The sequence below is a fragment of the Onychostoma macrolepis genome, chromosome 11, assembly GCF_012432095.1.
Source record: "Onychostoma macrolepis isolate SWU-2019 chromosome 11, ASM1243209v1, whole genome shotgun sequence".
NCBI lineage: Eukaryota > Metazoa > Chordata > Actinopteri > Cypriniformes > Cyprinidae > Onychostoma > Onychostoma macrolepis.
The window spans coordinates 20,073,794-20,099,798 of NC_081165.1; the positions used below are offsets into that span (position 1 = coordinate 20,073,794).

Consider the following 26,005-nt stretch of genomic DNA (forward strand, 5'->3'; position numbering starts at 1 on the left):
AGAGGAAATATATATTTAATTTACACAGTGAACAATATGCAGTTTTTTTTATACATTTGATTTATTTATACAATATATGTAGCATTTCTTATTTATTTGTTCTACTGTAGTTTTTTTTTTTTTTTGTTCTATTGCTTGTAGTTTCTTGTTGGTTTTTAATCGCTGACTGTATTTGTCTTCAGTGTTCTTTAAATAAAATGACATATCGTGATATGAGATTTTGGTCATATCGCCTATCCCATCATCTCCTAGTGTGTAGCAATGTTGTGCATATTGTTGTGCATGGAGAGCAGGACAGCTTTTATCTAATTTTGAAGGCAGCTAAATGCTTGTAATGTGCATTTAGTTAATGGAAAAAATAAAAACAAAACTTATTTCTCTAAATCTGTTCTGCATCAGAAGACCTGATGATTTGGTGCCTTGGAAGCCTGTATGCAACTAGTTTCATTAGGTACCTTTATAGAGAAACCTTGCAAGGTTTCATGCTCAGCCTATGATTGTTTGCTGTCGATAGATGCACAAATGTATGACTCTGTGCTTTATTGTTTTGCAAAGGTTTTCAATTTCAACTGCTACCCCAACCAGCTAACCACCCCAGGCCTTGCTTAGTGTTCTGTCACAAACTGAAACTAGCGTCTTGTTCCTATACTGTTTTGCTTACTCAGTAGCTCACGCCACGGCTGCAGCTGTAAGGTTCCGTAGCCTATGTTAGCTGTTACATAGTTAATCTCATTAGGGTGAGACATGCATTGCTGCAATTACAGTAAAGGGCTGACTGCTAAGTTGCTGGTAACTGCTCTATTTAGGTCAGTTTTGAGGTTAGCACAGTCATGTTTTAACCCTTACTAGCTCACTTTGACACACCCTGTAAATGATAGTGTTAAATGATAAGCCACAGGAACACTGTTTTAATGACTTGTCATTTTAGAATGTAGATTTGGCTACATTTACGCTCAAGGCTTGACATATAGTGTAGGAAGTAAACAGAAGACCATTATGAACTCATGTCTACATGAGGAAGACAAATAACCACATCAACCCAAAAAGGAAATGTCTGTTGCATTATTGAGTTGCAATAATTTATTGATGACACATTTCTATAACAAATTAAATACAAGCATCGGAAATAAATGAACAATACAGTCAAATACATGAAGTAACCAAAATAAATAAAGTCCACAAGACATAAATAGCAGTATTTACACAATAGTTTCAAGTTATTTCAGCGAGTTGGCAAAATGCAACTAATTTTTAAAATAACCCTCATTTAAGTCAATGTGACTTAAACAATATCTTATGGTTTTAGTTCAACCTAAAACTTTGCCATTGTGACATCCAGAAACTGAAGGTGAAGGGGGAGGCATTCCAGTGCATCATAAAGTAGTGTGATGGAATGGTGATGTGCAGGCGATAAGTTAAAGTCCATTTGAGCCATATCCTACAGTATGTGCTTGATCGGTCCATTGTTCCTTTTCAGATTATTTAGACTTGTCTCAAGTCATGGCCGCCATCTAATCCACAGTGACATCCTATTAGTGCTTGACTCTCTTTGATGCCAAATACTGCTCGATGTACTTAAAGAGCATATCAAGCTCTCCCATGGCTTTAGAAACGCCATTTTCCTTCATCTAAAGAGAAAAAGATGTTGTCAACCTTTGGAATAACTTTCAGACATAATTTAATAAGAGAAGAAACTTTTGATGGTGTAACACGTTACTCTTATTAGCATTAAGTTGCTGTATCAGACTTACCTTTTCATATGAGTGCTTTATGCTGGCGAACTCAAAAGGATTCTGGCAAGAAAAGTAATTCCTCTGTAACATAGAGAGATGTGTGTTATTTCATGTAGTTTGCAATGTTAAAGACACCTTCTTTGCCTCACCATATCATTGCACAACAAGCACTAGGTATTTTGGTCGATTTGCAATAGCTCTTGCCAATAAAAAGCCACATAAGCTTTCTACACTATGTGCACTATTTCGACATCCTAAAGATGCCTGAACTACGTTTTCTAAAAAATAACGATCACCATCATAACATTACACATCCTAACTTTAGCAACATAATTTTAATCAGTTCCCTGCTTAAAAAAACACCAGCCTAAACTGGTTTGCTGCTCTCCCAGCCTGGTTGGGCAGGTAAGTCAGCTGGTTTTTGAGGGATTGTGGCTGGTTTAAAATGTATTTAACACCAGGACAGAATAGTTTACTTTGATTTTGAAAGTAAGGTATCATCCTTTAAACTTATATGTTAATGATTAAAAGACAGACTTACACATTTGAGTATATCCCGTTTGAGATCCTGAAATATATTTCCTATGGAGTCGATTGGTGTTTTGGAGTGCAAGTGGTCCTTCCGGACAGCCGTTGGCAGAATGGTGTCCAAGTAGAAGCGCAGGATCTCGTTCATTACGTGACATCCATAAGGACTCTGTGGATCGTATATGAGATTTATCCTTTATGAGCAGTTTCAAACACCCACGGTTATCACACTTTGCCACCGCTGTAGCAATGTGCAGATGCATGATGTTAGGTGAGATTTTAGTTTGGTTTGTACACGTCTTGCACAAAACCTTCGGTTTCAGTATGATTATTTCTCCTGTTGCTAATTTTAAATTTGAATAATTGCTGCTAAACTACTGTGGGAGTAAATTAATGAGTTTGATACTTACATTAATGTTCTGTTGCACGTTTTCGTTCAGTAATGGTTCCAAGTCATCATTGGACTCCTGAGGAGAACAAATGTAAACAAAATACTGTTAGAGAGAACCTCAAACCTCAATATAGCATGAAAAAAGCAGAAATACCTTGCAGATTGGGATTTGCAAAGCTAAGACTTAACTCAGTGTATCTAAGCTGGAAATCAGTCTAAACGTACTTACATAAAACCTCTGTATTTCTCTGTATGCAGAACGGAGCTCTTTCAGTCTCACAGGAAAGCCCTCCACAAATGAGCAACAGTCAGACTTGCAGTCGACTCTTCTGCACTGAGCACTGTCAGAAAGCAGAAGCATAACCAGAGCAGAAAGGATGACTCCAGTGAAAACCATTCTTAACCTCTTTCTTTCTTCTAGATTTTTTTCTTGATATTCAGCCTGCAAAAGAGGAGATGTAAAGAAGAGCTTTGGGGTGCCTTTATTTAAGCTGGATGGGGTGGTGGTGGTGGTGGGGGTTGTTGGGTGTTGACTTACTGGCAATTTGTCTTACAGTGTGTCATCACCTTGTGCACTAAACCATGTCAACCGTTTTTGGAATAAAGTCTATAGGAAAATTTGATCTAGGATAATTCAAGCTGATGTCAGCAATAAAATGTGTTTATTTTCTAGAAGCTGTTTTCTCATTATCTATCTATCTATCTATCTATCTATCTATCTATCTATCTATCTATCTATCTATGGTTCTATCTGTCATTCCACCTGCCGAAATAGATTAAAGATAAGATTCATTTGTAGTTCATCTGTGTAAATGAATTTTGAATTAAGTTTAATTTTAATTTAATTTTAATTTTAATTAACTTAAACGGTATTTAAAAATAAATAATTTCCTTGTCCTTATATGATTTAACCTTATCCGTTTTTTTTTTTTTTTTTTTTTTTGCCAGTTGCGGGAATCATCTGTAAGTTTCTCAGACAGAAGCAGCGAACTGAATAGACATCTCATCTCTGACATTTCTTTTTTACGCAGATGGTGGAAGCCCTGTGCATCAAGCCAACTCTCACAGGTGAGCGTAAACTCACATATACAGAGATGACTGTAAGGGGTCCACTGTGGTTTCTGGGTGACAATTAACTCCTAGGTATTCAAAACCACAGAGACCTTTCACATTTACCCTGGCCCATTGATTCTAAAATAATGTATGCCAGACTTGCTCCTGAAACTCAATTTAAATTTTTGGCCTCTTACATCTTCTGTGAAAATAAACACTCCTCTTGGGATTATTAGACTTGAGTTGAAATTATGTTAATTTACTTACATATTATCTAAAAGCTTCCACTAAGAAAAAAATGTCCATTACAGTGCGCTAAACAGTGTAACACCAACTGTGAACAAATCTCTGTCTGAGAGACACAATGTAAATATGTTTGCTGAAATATTGTATGTTTTATAAATCAAGCTGACTAAGCAAATGCTTGACCTCGTTTTAAATAAAAATTTAATTCTATATTTAGGTCAAGCTTCTTCTTTCCTGATGATTTAATGAAATTAAATGTCACTTAAAGCACGTAGACTTATGTCACCAAACGACAACACATTTTCTGCTTATGCATATTCTACAGTTCACCACAGACTGGTCATATTAAGTTGAAAATGTCGCAAACACCCACAGTCAGTGAAACTACAGTACATGTTGCACAACCAACGAAACTACATTTAGCGAATGAATTCCCATTGAGAAGTGTTATACAATGGCTTGAAAATCAATAAAATATAGAGATACATATATATTTTATTCAGCCCAAGTAGACTATATGAAATCTCAAGGCCAATTATCAGTCTCAGCAGTTTTTTGGGATTGTTTTTTGACATGCCACTATACATTTCAGACTGCTGACTCGATTCATCTTTCAAGTATGAAGTATCAGACATTGCTCTTATTGTAACTCTTGGCATGTTTAATGAGTAGAAACCTTTGATAATCATTATACATTTGTCCATCTTTGTTGCAGTTAAAGCCAGTTTGAAGCATTACATGGAAAGCTGTTTCTTATTTTATTAGGCAATACTATAGTTAATGTAATGCTGAAAAATGCTTCTTTACATCCCTTGAATTCCCTGAATTTTATTTTGGTGCAGGTTATTACAAGAAGTAAGTGAGTATTATGGAATTTCATTAGCTGTCATTAACTGAGTAATGTAAGCATGAATGAGCTAACCTTTTCCATTTCTTACTATTACATTATGTATGTAAGCATTTCTGGCTGCTTTTAGCGTGAAGACTAGCAGGGTAAGCCCAACCCATGATGCAAAACTGGTGGTTTTCTTCTCTCCGGAGTGGCTGAGGTAAGATCTACACGAGACTCACTGACAGGCAGAGATTGCTGACGGTTAGCACGTAATGGAGGGCCTTTGGATAGAAACAAAAAGCTCACTGAACGCATTTGAGCAGCAAAACATCCATCCTGTGGAAAGCCTGAAACTGAGAGAGATTTGATCATCTTCCTCCTATCATTATTTATTGTGTATGTGAGATTTTAACTAATAAGGGTATTGTAAGTCAACTGGCCATTTACAAAGAGATTTTTTTGCCTATAGTGATTCATTCCTGTACCACTCTAGAATATCACAGCTCTGAGAAAGCATATTATGACTTATTTAGATGATCAGTATAGCTATGCATCTGGCCTGTTTTGATTATTGTCTGTAACTGGTTTATGTTCCAGCTAAATTCGCTTTTTCAAATCTGGCTAAATACAACTCTAATGCATAAAGAAAAAAAAGAGAGAAAAAAACAGAGAGTGAAAAACGGTGCTACAATGCTTCACATACAGTGGGGCAAAAAAGTATTTAGTCAGCCACCAATTGTGCAAGTTCTCCCACTTAAAAAGATGAGAGAGGCCTGTAATTTTCATCATAGGTATACCTCAACTATGAGAGACAAAATGAGAAAAAAAAATCCAGAAAATCACATTGTAGGATTTTTAAAGAATTAATTGGTAAATTCCTCGGTAAAATAAGTATTTGGTCACCTACAAACAAGCAAGATTCTGGCTCTCACAGACCTGTAACTTCTTCTTTAAGAGGCTCCTCTGTCCTCCACTCGTTACCTGTATTAATGGCATCTGTTTGAACTTGTTATCAGTATAAAAGACACCTGTCCACAACCTCAAACAGTCCAACTCCTAACTCCACCATGGCCAAGACCAAAGAGCTGTCAAAGGACACCAGAAACAAAATTGTAGACCTGCACCAGGCTGGGAAGACTGAATCTGCAATAGGTAAGCAGCTTGGTGTGAAGAAATCAACTGTGGGAGCAATTATTAGAAAATGGAAGACATACAAGACCACTGATAATCTCCCTCGATCTGGGGCTCCACGCAAGATCTCACCCCGTGGGGTCAAAATGATCACAAGAACTGTGAGCAAAAATCCCAGAACCACACGGGGGGACCTAGTGAATGACCTGCAGAGAGCTGGGACCAAAGTAACAAAGGCTACCATCAGTAACACACTGCGCCGCCAGGGACTCAAATCCTGCAGTGCCAGACGTGTCCCCCTGCTTAAGCCAGTACATGTCCGGGCCCGTCTGAAGTTTGCTAGAGAGCATTTGGATGATCCAGAAGAGGATTGGGAGAATGTCATATGGTCAGATGAAACCAAAATATAACTTTTTGGTAAAAACTCAACTTGTCGTGTTTGGAGGAGAAAGAATGCTGAGTTGCATCCAAAGAACACCATACCTACTGTGAAGCATGGGGGTGGAAACATCATGCTTTGGGGCTGTTTTTCTGCAAAGGGACCAGGACGACTGATCCGTGTAAACGAAAGAATGAATGGGGCCATGTATCGTGAGATTTTGTGTGAAAACCTCCTTCCATCAGGAAGGGCATTGAAGATGAAACGTGGCTGGGTCTTTCAGCATGACAATGATCCCAAACACACCGCCCGGGCAACGAAGGAGTGTCTTCATAAGAAGCATTTCAAGGTCCTGGAGTGGCCTAGCCAGTCTCCAGATCTCAACCCCATCGAAAATCTTTGGAGGGAGTTGAAAGTCCGTGTTGCCCAGCGACAGCCCCAAAACATTACTGATCTAGAGGAGATCTGCATGGAGGAATGGGCCAAAATACCAGCAACAGTGTGTGAAAACCTTGTGAAGACTTACAGAAAACGTTTGACCTCTGTCATTGCCAACAAAGGGTATATAAAAAAGTATTGAGATGAAATTTTGTTATTGACCAAATACTTATTTTCCACCATAATTTGCAAATAAATTCTTTAAAAATCCTACAATGTGATTTTTTTTTTTTTTTTTTTTCTCATTTTGTCTCTCATAGTTGAGGTATACCTATGATGAAAATTACAGGCCTCGCTCATCTTTTTAAGTGGGAGAACTTGCACAATTGGTGGCTGACTAAATACTTTTTTGCCCCACTGTACATACAGGAAGACACATTATTAAAGGGATAGTTCATCCAAAAATGGCATATTTCATGTGTGGAACATAAAATACTTTGAGGAAATGTATTTTAATTTAAGTTTTTGGTTAAAAAGTTTGAAAAGAGAGTTCACCCAAAAATGAAAAATTCTGTCATTTACTCACCCTCAAGCTGTTCCAAACCTGGATAGCTTTGTGTAACCAAACAGTTGATGACAGCTGTTGATGACTGAGATCTGGCCACATTCATTCTTGCTTTCCCATGAGAAAAACGGCATGTACACAGACCATCGCCCCATGCCGAGATTTGAATTGATGATGCACCGGGGGCAGAAGTCAGGAGCTTTGTGGGGAAAGATAAAAAGGGATTTATGAGGTAAATATACTGAAACGTCCCGCATTGAAAACAGATGTTATTCATACAGGTGTCTTTTATTCCTTTTCCTTTATGACATTTGAATGTATTTGCATATTGAAAGATTCATTTTCTGAGACATTAAATATGAAACTGCGCTGCATTATGATATGAAACTGTGTAATGAATATCGGCTTCTTAGTTATAAATCACCCATTTAAAGGTCTTTCTAACGTAGTATCTAGAGTCCTGCGCTAAATCTGAACAACTGTTCTTCTCAATATACAGTATTTCTGATTTTTCTGAATTGTTTTACAGATCAAATTATAGTCTGATCTCAACAATAGGCCTACTAACAGGAATCATTATACTCTATTTTTCTTGAAATCTGATGGTTTTTAATGTATAAATACAATGATATTTTAAACCTTTACTTCCACTTCTGTATATATTTTACATTAGTTGCATAAGTTACAAGTTAAATGTAGCATTTCTGTTAGATGTGAAGTCCCACATTTCATGGCTAAGAGAGTTTCTGTTATAGTTTCTGTTAAGCAATAGGCAGTTTCGGCTAAAAATATATTTTAAATCACGCCAAACCACATTAACTCTGACTGTATCATTACCTTGTAATATTGGGAAGTTACAAAAGCTGTCAATTTTATATTTATCCAAATGATTTTATTGATCATAGGATTGTGTTGATGATCTGATTATAGTCCCTTATTAATAAGTCATCTTGCGCCATGAAAACATTCATAATTTCTGTTTCTGGTGATTTTTATTACTATATATGTGACCCTGGACCACAAAACCAGTTTTAAGTCGCTGGGGTATATTTGTAGCAATAGCCAAAAATACACTGTATGGGTCAAAATTATCGATTTTTCTTTTATGCCAAAAATCATTAGTATATTAAGTAAAGATCATATTCCATGAAAATATTTTGTAAATTTACTACTGTAAATATATCAAAACGTCGTTTTTGATAAGTAATATGTATTGCTAAGAATTCATTTGGACAACTTTAAAGGCGATTTTCTCAATATTTAGACTTTTTTGCAGCCTCAGATTCCAGATTTTCAAATAGTTGTATCTCGACCAAATATTGTCCGATCCTAACAAACCAGACATCAATGGAAAGCTTATTTACTTTCAGATGATGTATAAATCTCAATTCTGAAAAATTTACACTTAAGACTGGTTTTGTGGTCCAGGGTCACATATGTACATATCTACTTTAGACCAAGGTTTAATCAATTTTTGAGACAGATCTGAATTGTTGCAAATACAACTTTTTGACTTTTTGTTCACGAGGGTCACTAAGACTGTCTTTAAAGGAAATCGATCAACACATCATTCTGCAGCAGTTTCAGTTTGACAATTTTTTCTTTAGTTTAACTGTTTAAGGTGTCAACTGCACTGTTCTCATGAGCGTTCCGTAGTGACGCATTTGAGAGAGCTTGCTACGAGGCGGCTTGTCGACCAGCATGTAGGAAGACGCTATGGCTCGTGCCTTTGCGGGCACTGGTACCCACATGACAGAGGTTGCGTTTCAAAACAAAACAGTATGCGTCTGCTGAAGCGTATATATGGATGTTTTGCTGCATAAAAGCTCCTCCCTTCCTGTCTCTGGAACACAGTGTGCATGACTTTTTTTCAAGGGCCAACATCAAACAATCTTAAATCTTAATATGATGAGCTACAAGTTTGTTCTGATTTTTACAAAAAAAAGTGCATGTTAAACGCAAAAATTTAAATGCATCTAGCCATAAACATTATGTTCAAAGGTTTAGGATCAGTAAGATTTGTAAAATGCTTTAAAAAATTTAATAAAAATTAAAATATGCTCAACATGGCAGTATTTCCTTGATAAACAATGCAGTATTGTTGAGAAATATTATTACACTTAATAATAATTGTTTTAAAATAAATTGTGTTCCTCTGATGACAAAACAGAATTTTCAGCAGCCATTTCTTCAGTTTTCAGTTTCACATGAAAGAAGAAATAATTCTAATATGCTGAGTTAGTGCTCACAGCTGTAAACAATTCAATAGAACATTTATTTGAAATATATATTTTTTAACATTATAAATTTATTTTCTGTTACTTTAGATTAATTTAATGAATTCTTTCTGATTTTTTTTTTTTTTTTTAAGTATTAATTTCTTTTAAACAAATCCACTCAAACTCTGATATTTTGGCACAAATTCATGTGTTGCTTGGTCATCGTGATGTGAAGGGAGATCATATGTGACCTAAATTACATTAAATACACTCCCAGTGAGCATAAATATAGTTTGTTCAACCACAGTGTGTTTTGTGACGTCAGTTATTGGTTGCTGAAAGCATGAAACCATCAAAATAGAGACATTTTAAAACTAAACTCAATAGGTTTGCATATTGTGCAGTGACTGTGGTTCATGATATAGTATTGATTCGTTTTAATGCCTTGTTTCAATTATATTTTTGTTTTGCCACTGTTGTGTTGCAGTTTGAAGTGTAGTATAAAATCTGGAACTGGTCTTAAAACAGTCCTTGTAGCGAAATCACCATTATTTGGCCTTCAACAACACAACAGTGCCCCCTGTACATTTTAATATTTAAATATGTATAAATTAGCCTAATATGTAAAACAGCGAATGACTAAATAGTTGAGTTTGAGTTTATGAACACTAGTTTAATTTAACAAAAACTTTTTCGTGACAGCTACCGATAATAGGTTTAATTTGAGGAAGTGGTCTCAAGAGACACATGCCATATCATGTGGACAGTTATGGATGCCAGTATAATGTCATGCCATGTTGTTTCATGAAATATGACACAGGTCTTATTGACAAATAGTATAGTACAGCGGGGGTACGATTCTGGGTTTGAAAGGTCATTCGATTCAGTGCTGCAATGCTGTCGTGAGCCACCTCGGGTGCTTAGCATGCAACTTTGCTTGTAGTCCTGGGAAGTTTTAGAGGAAGTGTATTAAGTGTGCTGTGTAGTGTGCTTTCCCATTTGGTTAAGAGTGACCTACTGCAGTGTACATTTGGTTTTGACCATGCAAAACAGATGTTTTGAAACTGTAGAAATTTTAAACCATGTTGCATATTTTTATTACATTTTGTGTTTTGGGTGACCTTGGCAGCATGGGCGTCAATTTCATCTAGGAGTTGAGGGGGACAATAAACATAAGATTTCTCAAGAGCAATTTTTGAAGGGAGCACAAAGATGTTTTGCTTTAATGAAGGCCAAATTACCTTAATATGGGGACTTTTTGTACTTTACTTGGCGTTCTGGCACACTGAAAAGTTATCTTATGTTCTTTTCTCAGTGATTTTATCTGGCAAAAAACAACGCAAAGCGATAGTTGAATAGTTGAACAGTGACGTGTGGCGTCCCATACTTGGAATTTGTACTCTGCATTTAACCCATCCAAGTGCACACACAAAGCAGTGAGAAGTGAACAAACAAACACACACACACTGTGAACACACACCCAGAGCAGCCATTTATGCATATGTTTGGTGCCTTGCTCAAGGGTCTCACCTCAGTCATGGTATTGAGGGTGGAAAGAGCGCTGGACATTCACTGTCCCCACCGCTAAACATTAGGCCACGACTGCCCCCAAATACAATTTTTAGGTCTTAAGTGAAAATAAACAGCCACGAAAGAAAATGCATGTGTAACAATATATTGGATCAGGATGTTCGGTCTTAAAGGAGAAGCTGGCTAATATTCCTCCTGTCTGTCATTTATGTTAATCAAACAATAGTGAGAGAAAATCTCTCACTGCTGTTGACTAAATCACTTTTGTAACTTTAATAAGAAGAAATACAGTGCTGCTTGAAAGTTTGTGAACCCCTTGAAGAATCTGTGAAAATGTGCGTAATTTTAACAAAATAAGAGAGATCATACAAAATGCGTGCTATTATTATTTAGTACTGTCCTGAGTAAGATATTTGACATAAAAGATGTTTACATTTAGTCCACAAGACAAAAAATAGCTGAAATTATTAAAATAACCCCATTCAAAAGTTTGGGAACCCTTGGTTCTTAATACCGTGTGTGCTATTGTGTTTTTTTTTTTTTGTCTTGTGTACTAAATGTAAACATCTTTTATGTAAAATATCTTACTCAGGACAGTACTAAATAAAAAATAACATGCATTTTGTATGATCTTTCTTATTTTGTTAAAATTACTGACATTATCACAGATTCTACAAGGGGTTCCCAAACTTTCAAGCAGCACTGTATATATAATTTACTCAGTTTAAACTTGTTGTCCTATATTGTTTGTAATTAGTTACTCATTTTTATTTCATTGCTGACTGTTTTTATCTTCAGTGAGCTTAAGTTTTTCCTCTTTCTTAGGCTTGTATTAGTTTTTTCGTTGTCATGAATTTAAATGACTCATATCGTGCTATAACATTTTGGTCATCTTGCCCCAAGCTCTTGCCCATACAGTGGTATTAAACCAGCTACCAAACAAGCTAACATTATAATTGCTAGCATAAAGGACTCGTAGAAAAATATGTCGGTTAATCGTCTTTTTTGGACTAATTTATTAACTAATGAGGGGGGTTCTGACCTCTCTGCAATTTCTGCCTATGCCTGGCAGTATTCTTAATACTGTAAATAGCATGCTGTTCAATGTAGTAATTTGCTTAGTGTGCTTTGCTTGCAGTTATTTTTGGTGTAATTTTATGTGTCAATTGATCAGCAAGATCTAAAACACAGGAAATTTCCTGTTATGCTGAGCTGGTTTCAGTGAATTCACTACAGGTTTTTTTTTTTTTTTCCTTTTTTTTTTTTTTTTTTTTGTATAAAGCTGTTATGAAAGTGATTCATAAAATTCAAGCAAAGTCAGCTATGCAGTGCACGTTTTTTTAGTACCGTCATCAGCTATTTCGAACGGAATAATTCACTGTCACTGGAAAGCTTTGAAATATTTAAATATTGTGCACGTATAAATGTCTCCATGACGTTAATATGTCCCCTCTCCTACACCGCAAAGTAAATTATCTTGGTTTTATTTTGCACTTTCACATCTTTTAATTTGGCACAAAACTGTATTTTACTCTGGCATATGAGATTACAGTATCAACATCCACGGGTTATTTAACTTTAATGTTGTTCGATGAATGATAAATCTATCAAATTATAGTACAGCACAGATTTGTCAGTGTTATAGCAACAAAAACAATTGTATGTCATATCTGAATTCCACAAGGAGGACTACAGACCTTATTGGCACTTCCTGTTAGTTTGGGATTATCATGACAGATAAATATTAAAGTTATTCAGCATTTATTTCTATTTAAGCTTTAGCACTTTTTTTAAAACAGAATTCTTTTGCTTATTGATCGCGTCACAATTAGGTGTAATGCTTTATTATTTCCATTGGTAAGCAGTTGCCTTAAGTAAATATAGAAATGCAATATTAAACTGGATTTACTTTACATTCATCCTCTCATTTAGTAATAGTTAGTAGTCCAAATGTATGATATTCCACAAGCAGCACTCGTTTTTCGTTTGTTTTGTTTTTTGCGAAGTTTAACACCACTACTGGCCACTAGATGTCAGTAAGGATGCTTGTTTAAAGTATGCAAGGTGCTAGGCTGAATTAGGAATAGCATACTACTCTTACTTAGGCTCCAGCATTCCCATGACCCTACAGAGAATAAGTGGTTTGGGAAATGGATTCATGGATGAATACCGTTCCTACTATATTCTTCTGCTGTTTCTTAGTATAGTCAAGTGGTATTGGAAATTCAGCTGTACAGCAACACTTAACAGAAGTGTTGTGTTATTCATTTTCTTTCTCTTTCTTACCACTGTTTTTGCTGTTACTTTCTATTAAGAATTAAGTCAGAATTTGTCGTAGTATGACGCATTAGTGTCTCAATATCTTCTTGTTTGATATGAATGGTCGTGAACCTGTTACCTAAATTGAAAGTCAGTGATAAATGCGGTTTATGTTTCTGTAGCCACCTGATAAAAAGGTCTGTCAGAAAACACAGAGTGACTACCTGCAGAAACAGTATGCGTCAACTCTTAACATCAGGGCATTTCTGTTAGCATAAACATGACAAACATATACGGTTACTTATGTTTACTGTTATGATGCAAAACTCTTCATATGAAGCATCAGTTCTTGAGTGATTTCCTATAATGGCTTACAATTAATCCGAATCGATTTTGTGGTTAAACAGGTGACTCACAACAGTTTAAATATATCTTTATTTGATAAATTACATGTTTTTTTATAAAGACAACAATACAATGGAAATCACAGATCACAATCTGACCGCAAAGGTCTACTTTGCAGCATGACATTTATACATCATGCAAATATGCTAAGAAATATGGTCTAAAATAGTTCTTTGTAAATAAATTATTCTCACATAAACTCTAAGGAAGCAAAAACTTTTTAAACTCTTTTTTTTAGAGTCAAGTAGTAAAGATTCTTTATTCTTGAATCTATGCAGCTGTCCCGGTTTTAGAACTGTAATAAATATCTGACTTGGTCTTGGTGTATTATCAGTGGTGCTGGAAACTTTCTATCCATTCAAGTAGTGAATCCAGCTCTCCGATAGCCTTCACTGCTCCTGATGTCTTATCAAGCTGAAAGACAAAAAAATATATATATTTTATCTTCTGATTTCTTCTGGTTGTGGGGGGGAAAGTCTAGAATTTGGTGGAATTTGGTAGAATTTGGGGTCACACTTTATATTAGGTGGCCTTAACTACTATGTACTTACATCAAAAAATAAGTACAATGTACTTACTGTGTTCATACTGTGTTGCAAAACAATATTGCTGCTATTGAGGTGGGATACGGTTAAGGTTAGGGACAGGTTTGGTGGTATGGGTAGGTTTAAGGGTAGGTTGAGATGTTAGGGATGGGTCAACAGTGTAATTATAAATGTAATTACAGAAATTAATTACAGATGTAATTACATATGTGACCCTGGACCACAAAACCAGTCTTAAGTGTCAATTTTTCGAAATTGAGATTTATACATTATCTGAAAGCTGAATAAATATTGATGTATGGTTTGTTAGGATCGGACAATATTTGGCCAAGATACAACTATTTGAAAATCTGGAATCTGAGGGTCTAAAAAAATCTAAATATTGAGAAAATTGCTTTTAAATTTGTCCAAATGAAGTTATTAGCAATGCATATTACTAATCAAAAATTAAGTTTTTATACATTTACGGTAAGAAATTTACAAAATATCTTCATGGAACATGATCTTTACTTAAAATCTTAATGATTTTTGGCATAAAAGAAAAATTGATAATTTTGACCCATACTTAAGCGACTTAAGACTGTTTTTGTGGTCCAGGGTCACATATAGGTATTTTTAAAAATATAAGTACAATGTAAAAACATGTATGTACACAATAAGTGCATTGTACCAAATGATTAATTCAAATGTAAGTACATAGTAGTTAAGGCCACCTAATATAAAGTGGGAACGAATTTGGTGTTATACTGAGCTGAGAATATAAGTATTGTCAGATTAAATCAAATATTTAATAACCTAAAATAGAAGATAAACATGTCATGAATGATGGGCGTTAAAAGTCTGAAGCAGTCTGTGTTGGCAGACCTAGTTATTGTATGTCCTGTCAGTGAATTACTCTTACCTTGTCATACGTGCTTTGAATGCCTGTGAGTTTTAGTTTGACATCTTCCCCGCACTCACAGTGTGCATTAGCATGCTTTTTGGATAGACAGAAACAGTGACATGATTAGATTAGTCTGCCAAAAGCTTTCCAACTACATCTCTCCGTCTCTATTCCTGTGCTTACACCTGCCCCTAATCCTTCACCAATATTCTAAAATACACATAGCTTGATTTCATTTAAAGTTGCTTATTGATATAGATAATCAAACTTGCACGTCCATTTATTCGCAGACAGGTATGTAGGTTGGAGTCAGTAAAATGGAAACAATAAGAAATGTCCCAAATATTGTAGCTTACAAATTTTTATGACTCAGCAGTGTTTTAGTCAAAGACCCTCTGCAGGAATTTCTGATGCCATTCAAATGCCAAAGGAAGGTCTTTGACCTTGATCTTTGTAAAAAGATTTGTGAGTTACGACAGTGTGTGGGACTTTGCAATTTTTTCCAGTCTTACAGTTAAAACATTCTTTAATTAGTAGTGTTACATACACACACTCGCAGGTCCTTGGTGATACTGAGGAAGGAGTTGGCCAGAACGCTGGTGGTTCTGCGATGTAGGGAATGACTGCTGGTGTAGTTTATAAAAACCTTATCCATATAGAAGTGAAGGAGCTGCCTGAGGAAACAGCAGCTTTCTGTAGCCTAAAAATGGGGAAGACACATAAATCACAGGTTTTTTGATAGTCTTATGTAATATGTGGTACATTTTAATTGATCAGTTGATTCTACCAAGGTTGTGATGCTACAGACCCTGCAAAAAAATAAAAATAAATCTGTGGTAACACTTTCTATGAAGCCCATATTTATAATACAAATTTTAAGGGTATTTTTAAGGCATTATAATGAATACATAATGCATTTAAAAAAAAAAGTAAAATATGTTATATCATCTCATAAATAATCATAACAACAATTATAATACATTATAATGCTTACGCATTTGTGGTTATAACTTTTAAGATTATGATTATTTATAACACACAATGAACACCATATTAAATCTACCTTTACATTTATAATGGACTATACATCTTGACATTGTTTATTTAAGATCTGCACAGTATTTTACTACATCTTGTAAGTGGTTAGGTGTGGAGTGTTATTTCAGTGTTCCCTGCGAGGCTAATATTAATAGTTAATAATTTCAACTGAAAAAAATGCAATGTTTATATGTTAGGTTACATTTTATTTTGATGGTCCCCTTAGTCTATTGACTATAAGCAACTTTGCAACTACATGTCAACTAACTCTCATTAGAGTATTATTAGGCTTAGGTTAAGGTTAGGGTAGGTAGAATGTTGACGTACTTGAAAAAAAATAAAATAATTATTATTAATACTTACTGTATAAGTGGTCTTTGATTGCTTTAAGTAAATTAACATAAGAAAGATGGCAAGATATGACACTTACAATACATTATAACTATGAGAAATATAATCCATTGTAACTTAAGTGGATGCAACGAGTTCACTGTGTGTTATAAATCATCATACTCTTAAAAGCTATAACCACAAATAAGAAAATATTTATAAGATGATATAACATATTATAAGTTATTTTTTTTTTACAATTTTTTATAACGCATTATGCATTCATTATAATGCCTTAAGAATACCCTTATAATGTATTATAAATATGGGCTTCATAGAAAGTGAAAAAAAAAAAAAAATGTTACCTGTAAACTGTGCATCATATCTTTTCTAAGTAATCTGATTCCCTTGTGATCATCTCCTGAAATCTGTCAAAACATGAGATATTATCAGATTGCATTAGTTGTACTTACTACATAACCTCAAACCACAGATGCAATAAAATGAGGCCACCTCAAAATTGCTTTGTTTACATGTGAATTTTTTTTCTCCGTTTTTGCCAGAGATATGATTCATCAACTTGACAAAGAGCTGAAGACATTGGCAGGAGTTTCCATGGGTTGACTGAAGTATTCCTTTTGCACTTTTTTGCTTTATCATGCTTAAAAATCATTGGCATGTTGAGCCCAAAACCGAAACATGAAAAAGCATGTCTTGCCACATGCTGTTCTTTTGATTTAGGCGTGCAGAGTTCTAGAAGAACTTAAAACAAATCTATAACCTGTTGGTTGACATGTCAAACATGTCAAGAAATCCCACTGACGTCATCACCAATGACTTCGTCGTTATGGTGGGAAAATGACTTGGCACATTTATACACGTTTAGCCACCAGCAGATATTTTAACAGAAGGAAATGCTAAAACTAATGCATGACAAAGGATAGACTGTGAACATGCTCACCATGCTTTGCCGGATGTGCTGGAAGTGGTGCCTGAGTTCATGCGTGTGTATGTTCACTTTACAACTGCCCAAGTGAAGTCTCCGACCCTGGGCTGTGTCCCATAGACCACTCAGCACGGTGCATACAAACACGCTATATATGACGAACAAGTCCTTCATTATGCTACTGACAGTTCAGCCTGAGATAAAAAGAAAAGACAGTCAAACGTAAGCATATATGTGCTACATAAATGTAATAATGTACGTGTCTTGTACAGGATAAAATAAATATGCTGTTACCTGGTGAGGTCCAAGGTCCAGGTGTTTTTCTTCACAGAATGATGTGCACCTCTGCATGGTGATGGCAGGTGCTCTTATAGTGGGACAGGAGGGGAATTTTGACAGGTATTCCTTGATTCTCGTCTACCTCCCATTACAGTAAAAGGAAGTGCATGTCTTTGCAAGATTATTAATTCATCACTATGGGAATTGGCATGAAGGGATGGCGGACTTCCGTTTAGTGACGTATATAATTTTACTATACCTGTAGTGGCATGTTATACTGTGTAGTTGTGCAGTTATATATATTATACACTACCGTTTAAAATTTGGGGGTAAGATTATTTACATTTTTTAAAGATGTTTCTTATGCTTACCAAGGCTGCATTTATTCGATCTAAAATACAGTAATACTGTGAAATATTTTTGTAATGGCAAAGCTAATTAAGAAGCCATTACTCCAGTCTTCGGTGTCACGTGATCTGTCAGAAATCATTCTAAAATACTGATTTGATGCTCGATATTTCTTATCATCAAACAGTTACACTTAATATTTTTATGGAAAGCTTTTTTTTTCTTCTTCAGGATTCTTTGAGGGATGTAAAGTTGTTGTTTTTTTGTTTTTTTTGTAACAATGTAAAAGTCTTTACTATTACTTTTGGTCAATTTAAAGCATCCTTGCTGAATAAACATGTAAAAATAAATTTTACTGACCCTACTTTTGATATTATTTTGTCGGGAATTAATAACTATTGGGACTTTTTGTATTTACATTTTAAAAATGATAAATAATATCTTTTCTAAATAATAATGAAGACTGCTTTTACTCATCATTTCATCATTTGGTTATTCTTTATTTAGCAGCCTTTGTTTAAAAGGTGGATTACTGTATACACTTACCACAGGGACAGTCCCCCAGGGGCCTTCTTGGGGATAAGGGACTTGGTCAAGTGATAAGCATTCGTCATATCACTTCCGAGCTACCGCTTTAGTACTAGCTTTAGCTTTACCAGCATCTCTAAATCGTTGCACACGTGTAAATCATCGCATCTGATAAAGACTGACTGAAAAGTCGGAGTTTCCTTTTCAATCAAGTGTCTTTTTTTTACCTTTTAGTGCAGCTGACATGAACAGTTGCGTCTATAAAATGTCCTTTAGTGACCAAAAATCATTTTCATATTTGACGTTTAGTGGATTTGTATTCTTTTTTTCTTTTTTTTCTTTCCTACATTACTGTGCTATGTGACAATATTTGTTTACTGGTTATGTCATAATCATATGACGAGCATTGCTTGCTTTTGAAAGTACATGGTCCAGTAGAATGCTATTTCTGCTACTGTTGCTCTCCATTGACAGGAAATAAGTTCAGACCTTTCTTTCTCTGTTTCCTGATGCTGGAGGCAGTTTGTTTTCTTTTTGTCCTTCCTAACAACAGTTGCTCTGAATGTTTGCCAATAAAACCAGTAATGTAGCAATACAGGTAGCTGTGTGTGGAAACACTTCTTTGCCCAGCAAGGAAACAAATTACATGAAATACTTATTAGATTAATAATTTAAAATGTTAAAGATGTTGAAACACTAAATTCATTTGCAGTCAGTGAGCAGGAAGAGAATACACTAATAATGTATCATCAATAGATATTACTGGATAAAAAGTTCCTGGTATTGTGTTATGTCACATGATTTAAGCGGTTCACTTTGTGATAACTACACTCTTAAAATAAAAGGTTCTTCACAGCAATGCCATAGAAGAGCCATTCAGTCAAAGGTTCTTCAAAGAACCATCTCTTTCTTACCTGTTTAAAATCTGAAGAACCTTCTTTCGCCACGAAGAACCTTTTGTGAAAGAGAAAAGTTCTTCAGATGTTAAAAGTTCTTTATGGAACCATTTAGACAAAAAAGGTTCTTCAATGGCATCATGAAGCACCTTTATTTTTAAGAGTGTATTCTGAAAGTTCCATGTTTTCTATGTACAATTTTCATAATTTATCTACATTTTTTTGTTTGTTTTGTTTTACAGTTCTTTTGTGTATATATTGGCTATTTTGTATATAGCATAAATCATTTAGAGAGCTCAATATAATTTACATTACTCAATATGAAGTACAAAGTTTCCACAAGGTGTCAGTATAAACATAAAAGAAAAATGTGCCATGTAAATTTGGCTTTGGAAAAGTAAGAAAAAAGTGGTTCTTTTAAGAACTGTTCACTGAAAGATTCTTTTAAATAACCCAAAATGGTTTTTCTATGGCATCTTTGTGAAAGCCCACGTTTGGAGCCTTTGTTTTTAAGGCTGTATAGTAAATTATACAATAAATCTACTTGTTGCCTAGTTTTATTGTTGTATTCTGTGTTATGTTACGTGAAGTGTGAAATATAGCATGCAAATTCTACATATTCTACGAGTGACTTTTTTAAAGTATGTTGAAATGGAACATTTTATTATATACATATTTATTTATATAGAAAACTGACACAAGATAAAGGCAGGACTACATACAGTACCTTAAAAATAAAGGCACATTAAGGACATTTTCAACTACACAGTAGTTACGTTATTCCCCCATTTATCATTTTGTTTCATTGTATTTTAGTCTACCCCATATGGACCAATATATTCCTCAAATGTAACTACGCTTGTTGTTCTTTCGCACAAGAAGTCCGTTAATGTACCTTTATTTTTAGGGTTTAATTAATTCCACTCAGCCATAGCTGCTGCTTCTGTTTTGTATAATCACACAGAAACGTTTAATGCAGAATACTCATGCTCAGTTGTATTCAAGGCAGGAAATTCAATAAATATGATGCATTGAAGGTTTTTAGGTTACACAATGAAACATTCCTGAACATAAAGGGAAAAAATTGCATTGTTTAAAAATGCATTCTTTACTTGTATCTCTGGTACTGTTTGATTCAATCAGTACTGTCAAGTAGACAGGAAGGCCTGGTTGTGCACAGGCATTTATGAATCTGTTCTTCACTCAAACCATCTTACATTACTATAGCATAAAGGTGTCTGAAGCACATGATGACATCTGAGGGGACAGGAGGACTCAAGTGATTGCCATCCAGACGCAGGTATCTCAGTTTGGGTGCTCCGTTCTCATCATGCATGTTGAAAGAGTTAGAAGGACAGATCTCAGTGCCGTTTAAACCTGCAAAGATAAGCAAATGTGTTATTTTGGAGAAATTTGTTCTGTGGCACAATAACCGATCGAAATGAAGTACATACTCTCAATGTTATTGTGGTTGAGGTGAAGTTGCTCCAGCTCGGAGCTGAACAGGGGAATAGTGCTCAGCTTGTTGTGAGACAAATGCAAATCCAGCAGCGAGCTCACGTTGAATACCAACTTTGGAAGACCTTTGTCGCTAAGCTGGTTGTAGTTAAGTCTCACAAAGGCCAGGTGTGTGAAATCCTTAAAGTAATCCCGTGGAATCTCCTCAATGTTATTTCGGTCCAAGAACAGTTGGAAGACGCTCTTCGGTATATTAGCAGGCATCTTCCTGAGGATGTTGTGGGCCAAGTTGAGCTGAATCAAGTTCTTCAGATCTTTGAAGATGTTCTTGCCCAAGCTGCTGTCGCTGATCCTGTTGTGATGCAGATCCAGAAGTGCGAGATGTTCCATCTTGCTGAATGCTCCTGGAGGGATCTTTGATATTTGGTTGCGGCTTAGTCTAAGCTGCTCCAGACCGGCCGGCAAGTCATCAGGCACCTCCTTTAGCTCGTTCCTCTGCATATAAAGGTAAAGGAGGTTTGGAAGCTTCTCAAACACTTGTTTCTCCACCGAACGGATGCGGTTATTTCCGAGATTTATCCACTTAAGCTCAGTGCAGTTTTTGAAGGGGTCTACGGTTACTTGGTCAATGTAGTTGTTCTGTAGGTACAGGTAGTGGGTGCGGAACGGGATGACTGGGACCTTCCGGAGGTTGCGGTTTTCACAGTACAAGGCATTTGGGTAAGATGGTGGGCAGAAACACTCTCTGGGGCAGTCTGGGAATTCAGAGGGGGGGCCTAGGATCGGAGGGGGAAAGTCTGTGGGTTCCTGGGGTTCGAACTCAGGTTTTGTGGCAGGAGGAGATGGTTTCTTGGGAGCAGGAGGTTTCCTGGTGGTAGATGGACGGACAGGCTTTGGTCTTGGTCTTCGCTGGCCACAGACATCCGTGATCAGAAGAAGGACAAGAAGAGAGCAGTATGTAAGCCCAGCTTTCATGGTCCTGAACAGAGAAGCAGCAAGAACGCATTGTCATTTTGCTTTATCCTGTGCTGATCAGTTCTTTCACAAATAAGTTTTTATTTATTTTTTAATTTTTTTAAATAATTAAAGCATTGAAACAAATACTTAAAAAAAGGACACTATTTATTTGATTTAGGCTTTAGTTTGATTTTGGAAGATGGTAAATAAGAAATCAATTTGATTGTAGATTTTGGTCTCCTGGAAAATCAAGAGCACTTTTTTAAAACATCGTTGAGATCACTTTTGAAATTCTACAGGAGACGTGTCATGTTTCTGTGATTCTGTTTCTTTTTGCATGACAGAGCTACAAACTTTCAATTTTTGCTGTCAACTTTGTCAAAGCATGCAGTCTTGTATTCTTCCAGTTTGGCAGGATTATTATGACTTCTACAGACACTGGAAAAAAAGCAGCTCTAGATTTACAGGTCTCTCTGCACAGGTCTCTGATAAAGACTCTATTGTGCAATGTAAGACCTAGGAAAGAGCGAGTCCTAATGAGGGAAACAGGCTGAACACCCAGGGGAGCTTAGAGGAAGCCAATGGCTGGAACAGTTGCAGCGTTACTATGCTATGTGCACCTCTGTGTGTCAGTTTTGCTGAACAAATACAACAGTTTAATTGCTGATTGCTGGAACAACAAAAACATTACTTAATTACTCAGAGGATACTTATAAATCTAGATCAAACAGAGTAGCCAACCCACTTAGCCAGAAATGTTTTTAGGATGTTTGTCATTAATTATAATTAAGTTAGTTTGGCGGCAGTAAAAATAATAAAGATGAGCCACGTTGCTTGATTTTTTTTTTTTCTCCATGTAACTCATATTTCAAAACCTGTGTTAATAATGCCTCTCATCAGGCCAAACAGTCTAATTGAGGATTCTTTATCTGCTTCTTAACTCCTTAACAATGACTGCTACCAAAGCTTCAGTAATTCAATATCAGTCTCGTTGGACTTGAACTTTAATCCAATCCCATTAAAAAAAGCAAGGACTTTTATAATTTACAATTTTATGCCACATCTCTTTTGGTTTTATGTCTGAACTTTGAGTGGAAAAAACATTTTAATTTAGCTTTGTTTTTCTGGCTTTTCTACTTTGGAGACGCATGTCTTTTGGATCATTGTCTTGATTACCTAACTGTGCTTCAGCTTCCATTTTTTGAGAAGTGCCCAGATGTTCTCTTTAGGAATGTTCTGATACAAAGCAGAATTCATGGCTTTTTTTTTTTCAGGGTCCTCATAATTTCACAAGTGATTTTAAACCACTCTTAGAAATATTTTGGCAGGTTGACTGCTGGGAAGTGATCTCAAGTTGAAGATTGTTGTTCTTACTATGGTTCAGTGGAAAGAAATGGTTTTGTAAAATAAACAGACTGATAAATTTCAACATCTTTTTTTTCTGCCGTGAGCTCATCAGGAATTTCCTTTGATCACTCTTTTATACAGCACTTGTGAAAAACATTGTGCTGGAAACTTGATGGTAAAAATCAGTGAAATGATATTAAGCAGGGTTGATTGATTTGGGTTAATAAACCTAGAGGGTTAAAACATGTCTACAGATGTAAACACTGTGAGGCTTGTTTACACAGGGTTACGACTGTCTAATATTAGATTTGATTCGATTAGATGGGTCAGACCCTAAAAACATCCCTGTTCAACTCCATTGTTTAGCCTAGACGAATCATTTCACTGGAGAAGTGAGATATTTTATGCATAAATCTATGCAGAGACTCACACCCAGGCACAAAACAAGGAGCAGTGCATCGGGTCTGATGCATGATCACAATCAGATGTTTGGCTGAAAGTGCCTGGCTGGGTGTCAGCTGCATGGTCATGGAGAGCAGGCAGCAGCGCTCAGGCCTTGAGAGAAAGGAAACCTGGGAAAGTGTTGATTTATTTAGTTCTATTCTGCATGCCTGCTTTAGGTGGGGTGCAAATGAGAGTGAGATCCTCTCTGGGCTTTGAGAAAAGCTGATTTATTCAGAAATGCTGATTGACAAATCTAAATTATCTTTGTGACCATATAAGGAGATTTAGGTCATTACTAGGCATAAGACAAATGCATAATAACAAAAACATGTTATGAGTCAGCGCTGGCAATACTCAAAATGGGAGGGAACTGTTGAGTTTTAGATTTGGTCGAAAGATGTTAAAAAGACAAAAGAGGTCTCTGGGATATATTAATTCTGAACCAAGAGAATAATGGTTTTGCCTAGTAATGGATCAGACCAGAAACATTACCGGTCTTCTTGCTGGGAAGTTGATACGATTAATTAAAATGTAGCAGAAAATCAATAAAAAAGCTTCTCCTGACATATCAGGTGCAAGTTTGATGAATGTAACAGATGCCTAATAGAATCCCTATAGCCAGACTCTGCTATAAACTGTTGGGTACTTTCATCATTTTGTTTTCAGCTGGTTTCTCATGTCTTAAAATGTACACACTTTGATAGATCAGACAGGAGGATAGACCTGGACAGGTCAAAAGACAGGTGAACAATGCATAATTCGTGATTGTTTTGTTAAATCACATTTGTTTTTATTATCTTTTACGCTTTTGTTATTATATTGATTTATTACATTTTTATATTTTATATCATTGTTTACAAATTATTTTATTTTAAACTATTTTTACTAATTAGTTGTTTAATTATTTAGTTTTTCTACCTGTTTTAGCACTGCAATCAGAGGTGTTAATGCCAAAAATCTGGATATTAATTGAGCTCTAAGAAGTAGGTGAAAGAGTACCGGAAAGTACTGAGTGAACAGCCAAAGTAATCATGCCATTATTTTTATAAGCTTTAACTAAATTTTTATTAGTGACACTTGGCTAGAGAAAGCAGACTTTAGGACTAAAGTAATGGCTAAATTCATGTGCCATTTCTTGCCAGCATCCACAGATTTCCTGATTATTATGTATGTATTTATGTTGTTTGTCTCCTTAGAGACTGATTTATGGCTGTTTTGAAGAAACAAAGGGTTTCTTACCTGTTGCTGGTTCCTGCCCTCATTTGATGAATCCTCTTGCTGTCACTTCACTCTCACAGAGTTCTGCTCTCCCACCTTGCTTTCTCCTCCTCTCTCACTGTTTCTTTCCCCCTCTTTCCTCCGTACTTCCCCTGTTCTCCTCTGCTAAGCAGGCTGCCTATTGGGTTGTTCCCTCTTTTCCCTCTGAAGGTCAACAATTCTGTCTCCCTGCCCCGCCTACAGGGAAAGTGCCTCAAATTAAATCGAAACGTCCATCCCTTAACACCGGGATCTGTTCTCCCCTGCTATACTCACTGATGCATGTAAATGGGTGTGTATGGAGGACTACAGGGCCGGTGGGACAGGGTGGAGATCAGTGCAGAAAGCGTGGGGTCAGAATTCTTTCCAGCGCCATCCTCTGCCCGATCACGTGGATCCTTGGGATACTTCATCAAAATCATGTGCTTTTTATTTAGTTTAGAACCACAGAGTACTGGATAGTTGCCTATTTTTTGCTTTTTGCATACTTGGGTGGTGTATGCCTTATTTTCTCTAAAGTTAAAAAAAAAAATCTCATCACATGATCTCCCTTATTTGGGATTGTCTGACTGTGATTTTCAGCGCTCTAGGTTTTAGGTAACCTCTGTCACAGTTACTTTTTCTCTCTTGCTTTTGGGCCTTGTGCAAAGAGCTGCAGCTGCAGAGCAATGATGACGAGATGTGAAAAACATGGTTTTTATTCCCATTGAAACCTATTTATCTCCCTCACTCACAATTGCACATTCACACTGTGAGGTCAGACTCGTGCTTATATTTTAAACCCAAAAGGACTTCAACATCTGGAGGAGCAATATCTGTGATATATGTTGTTTTAGAGTTGCAAGTCTTAAGAGCTTTTTAAGGCAGGTTTTAAAATGACTGTTTAGTGTTGTCTTCCTCTGAGATCGCTGGCCATGTCCAAGATTTGCACATCTGTGCTAAATTAGAATCATACATTCGTGGGCTGTAATTGTGGTCAGCTTCATTCAGGGATTAATTGGAAGTCTTAAACAGCCTAGAGACCTATACCGGCCCATTTCAACCCACCACAAAAACCCACCCTATATTAGCTATCACGCACATAATAATGTTATAATCAA

The 26,005-nt window shown here is 36.0% G+C and overlaps 3 protein-coding genes across 3 annotated transcripts; all 3 read right to left on the reverse strand.

Moving 5' to 3' along the window:
* Positions 1 to 1,051: 1,051 nt before the first annotated feature.
* Positions 1,052 to 3,102, reverse strand: il10 (interleukin 10). The gene is made up of 5 exons (XM_058791535.1): positions 2,882 to 3,102; positions 2,672 to 2,728; positions 2,275 to 2,430; positions 1,752 to 1,814; positions 1,052 to 1,628 (listed from the first exon to the last, which is right to left on the reverse strand). Exons 1-5 carry the CDS (start codon positions 3,047 to 3,049, stop codon positions 1,533 to 1,535), a joined length of 540 nt encoding a protein of 179 aa, XP_058647518.1. The 5' UTR covers positions 3,050 to 3,102; the 3' UTR covers positions 1,052 to 1,532.
* A 10,647-nt stretch (positions 3,103 to 13,749) lies between these two features.
* On the reverse strand, positions 13,750 to 17,700 carry il19l (interleukin 19 like). Its single transcript, XM_058792097.1, has 6 exons — positions 17,686 to 17,700; positions 17,407 to 17,585; positions 16,811 to 16,873; positions 15,625 to 15,777; positions 15,096 to 15,170; positions 13,750 to 14,063 (listed from the first exon to the last, which is right to left on the reverse strand). The coding sequence occupies exons 2-6, from the start codon at positions 17,563 to 17,565 to the stop codon at positions 13,980 to 13,982; spliced, it is 534 nt and encodes a 177-aa protein (XP_058648080.1). The 5' UTR covers positions 17,566 to 17,585; positions 17,686 to 17,700; the 3' UTR covers positions 13,750 to 13,979.
* Positions 17,701 to 20,084: 2,384 nt separating this feature from the next.
* On the reverse strand, positions 20,085 to 25,636 carry prelp (proline/arginine-rich end leucine-rich repeat protein). Its single transcript, XM_058791632.1, has 4 exons — positions 25,182 to 25,636; positions 24,888 to 25,103; positions 20,897 to 21,879; positions 20,085 to 20,819 (listed from the first exon to the last, which is right to left on the reverse strand). Exons 2-4 carry the CDS (start codon positions 24,908 to 24,910, stop codon positions 20,656 to 20,658), a joined length of 1,170 nt encoding a protein of 389 aa, XP_058647615.1. The 5' UTR covers positions 24,911 to 25,103; positions 25,182 to 25,636; the 3' UTR covers positions 20,085 to 20,655.
* Between the last annotated feature and the right edge of the window lie 369 nt (positions 25,637 to 26,005).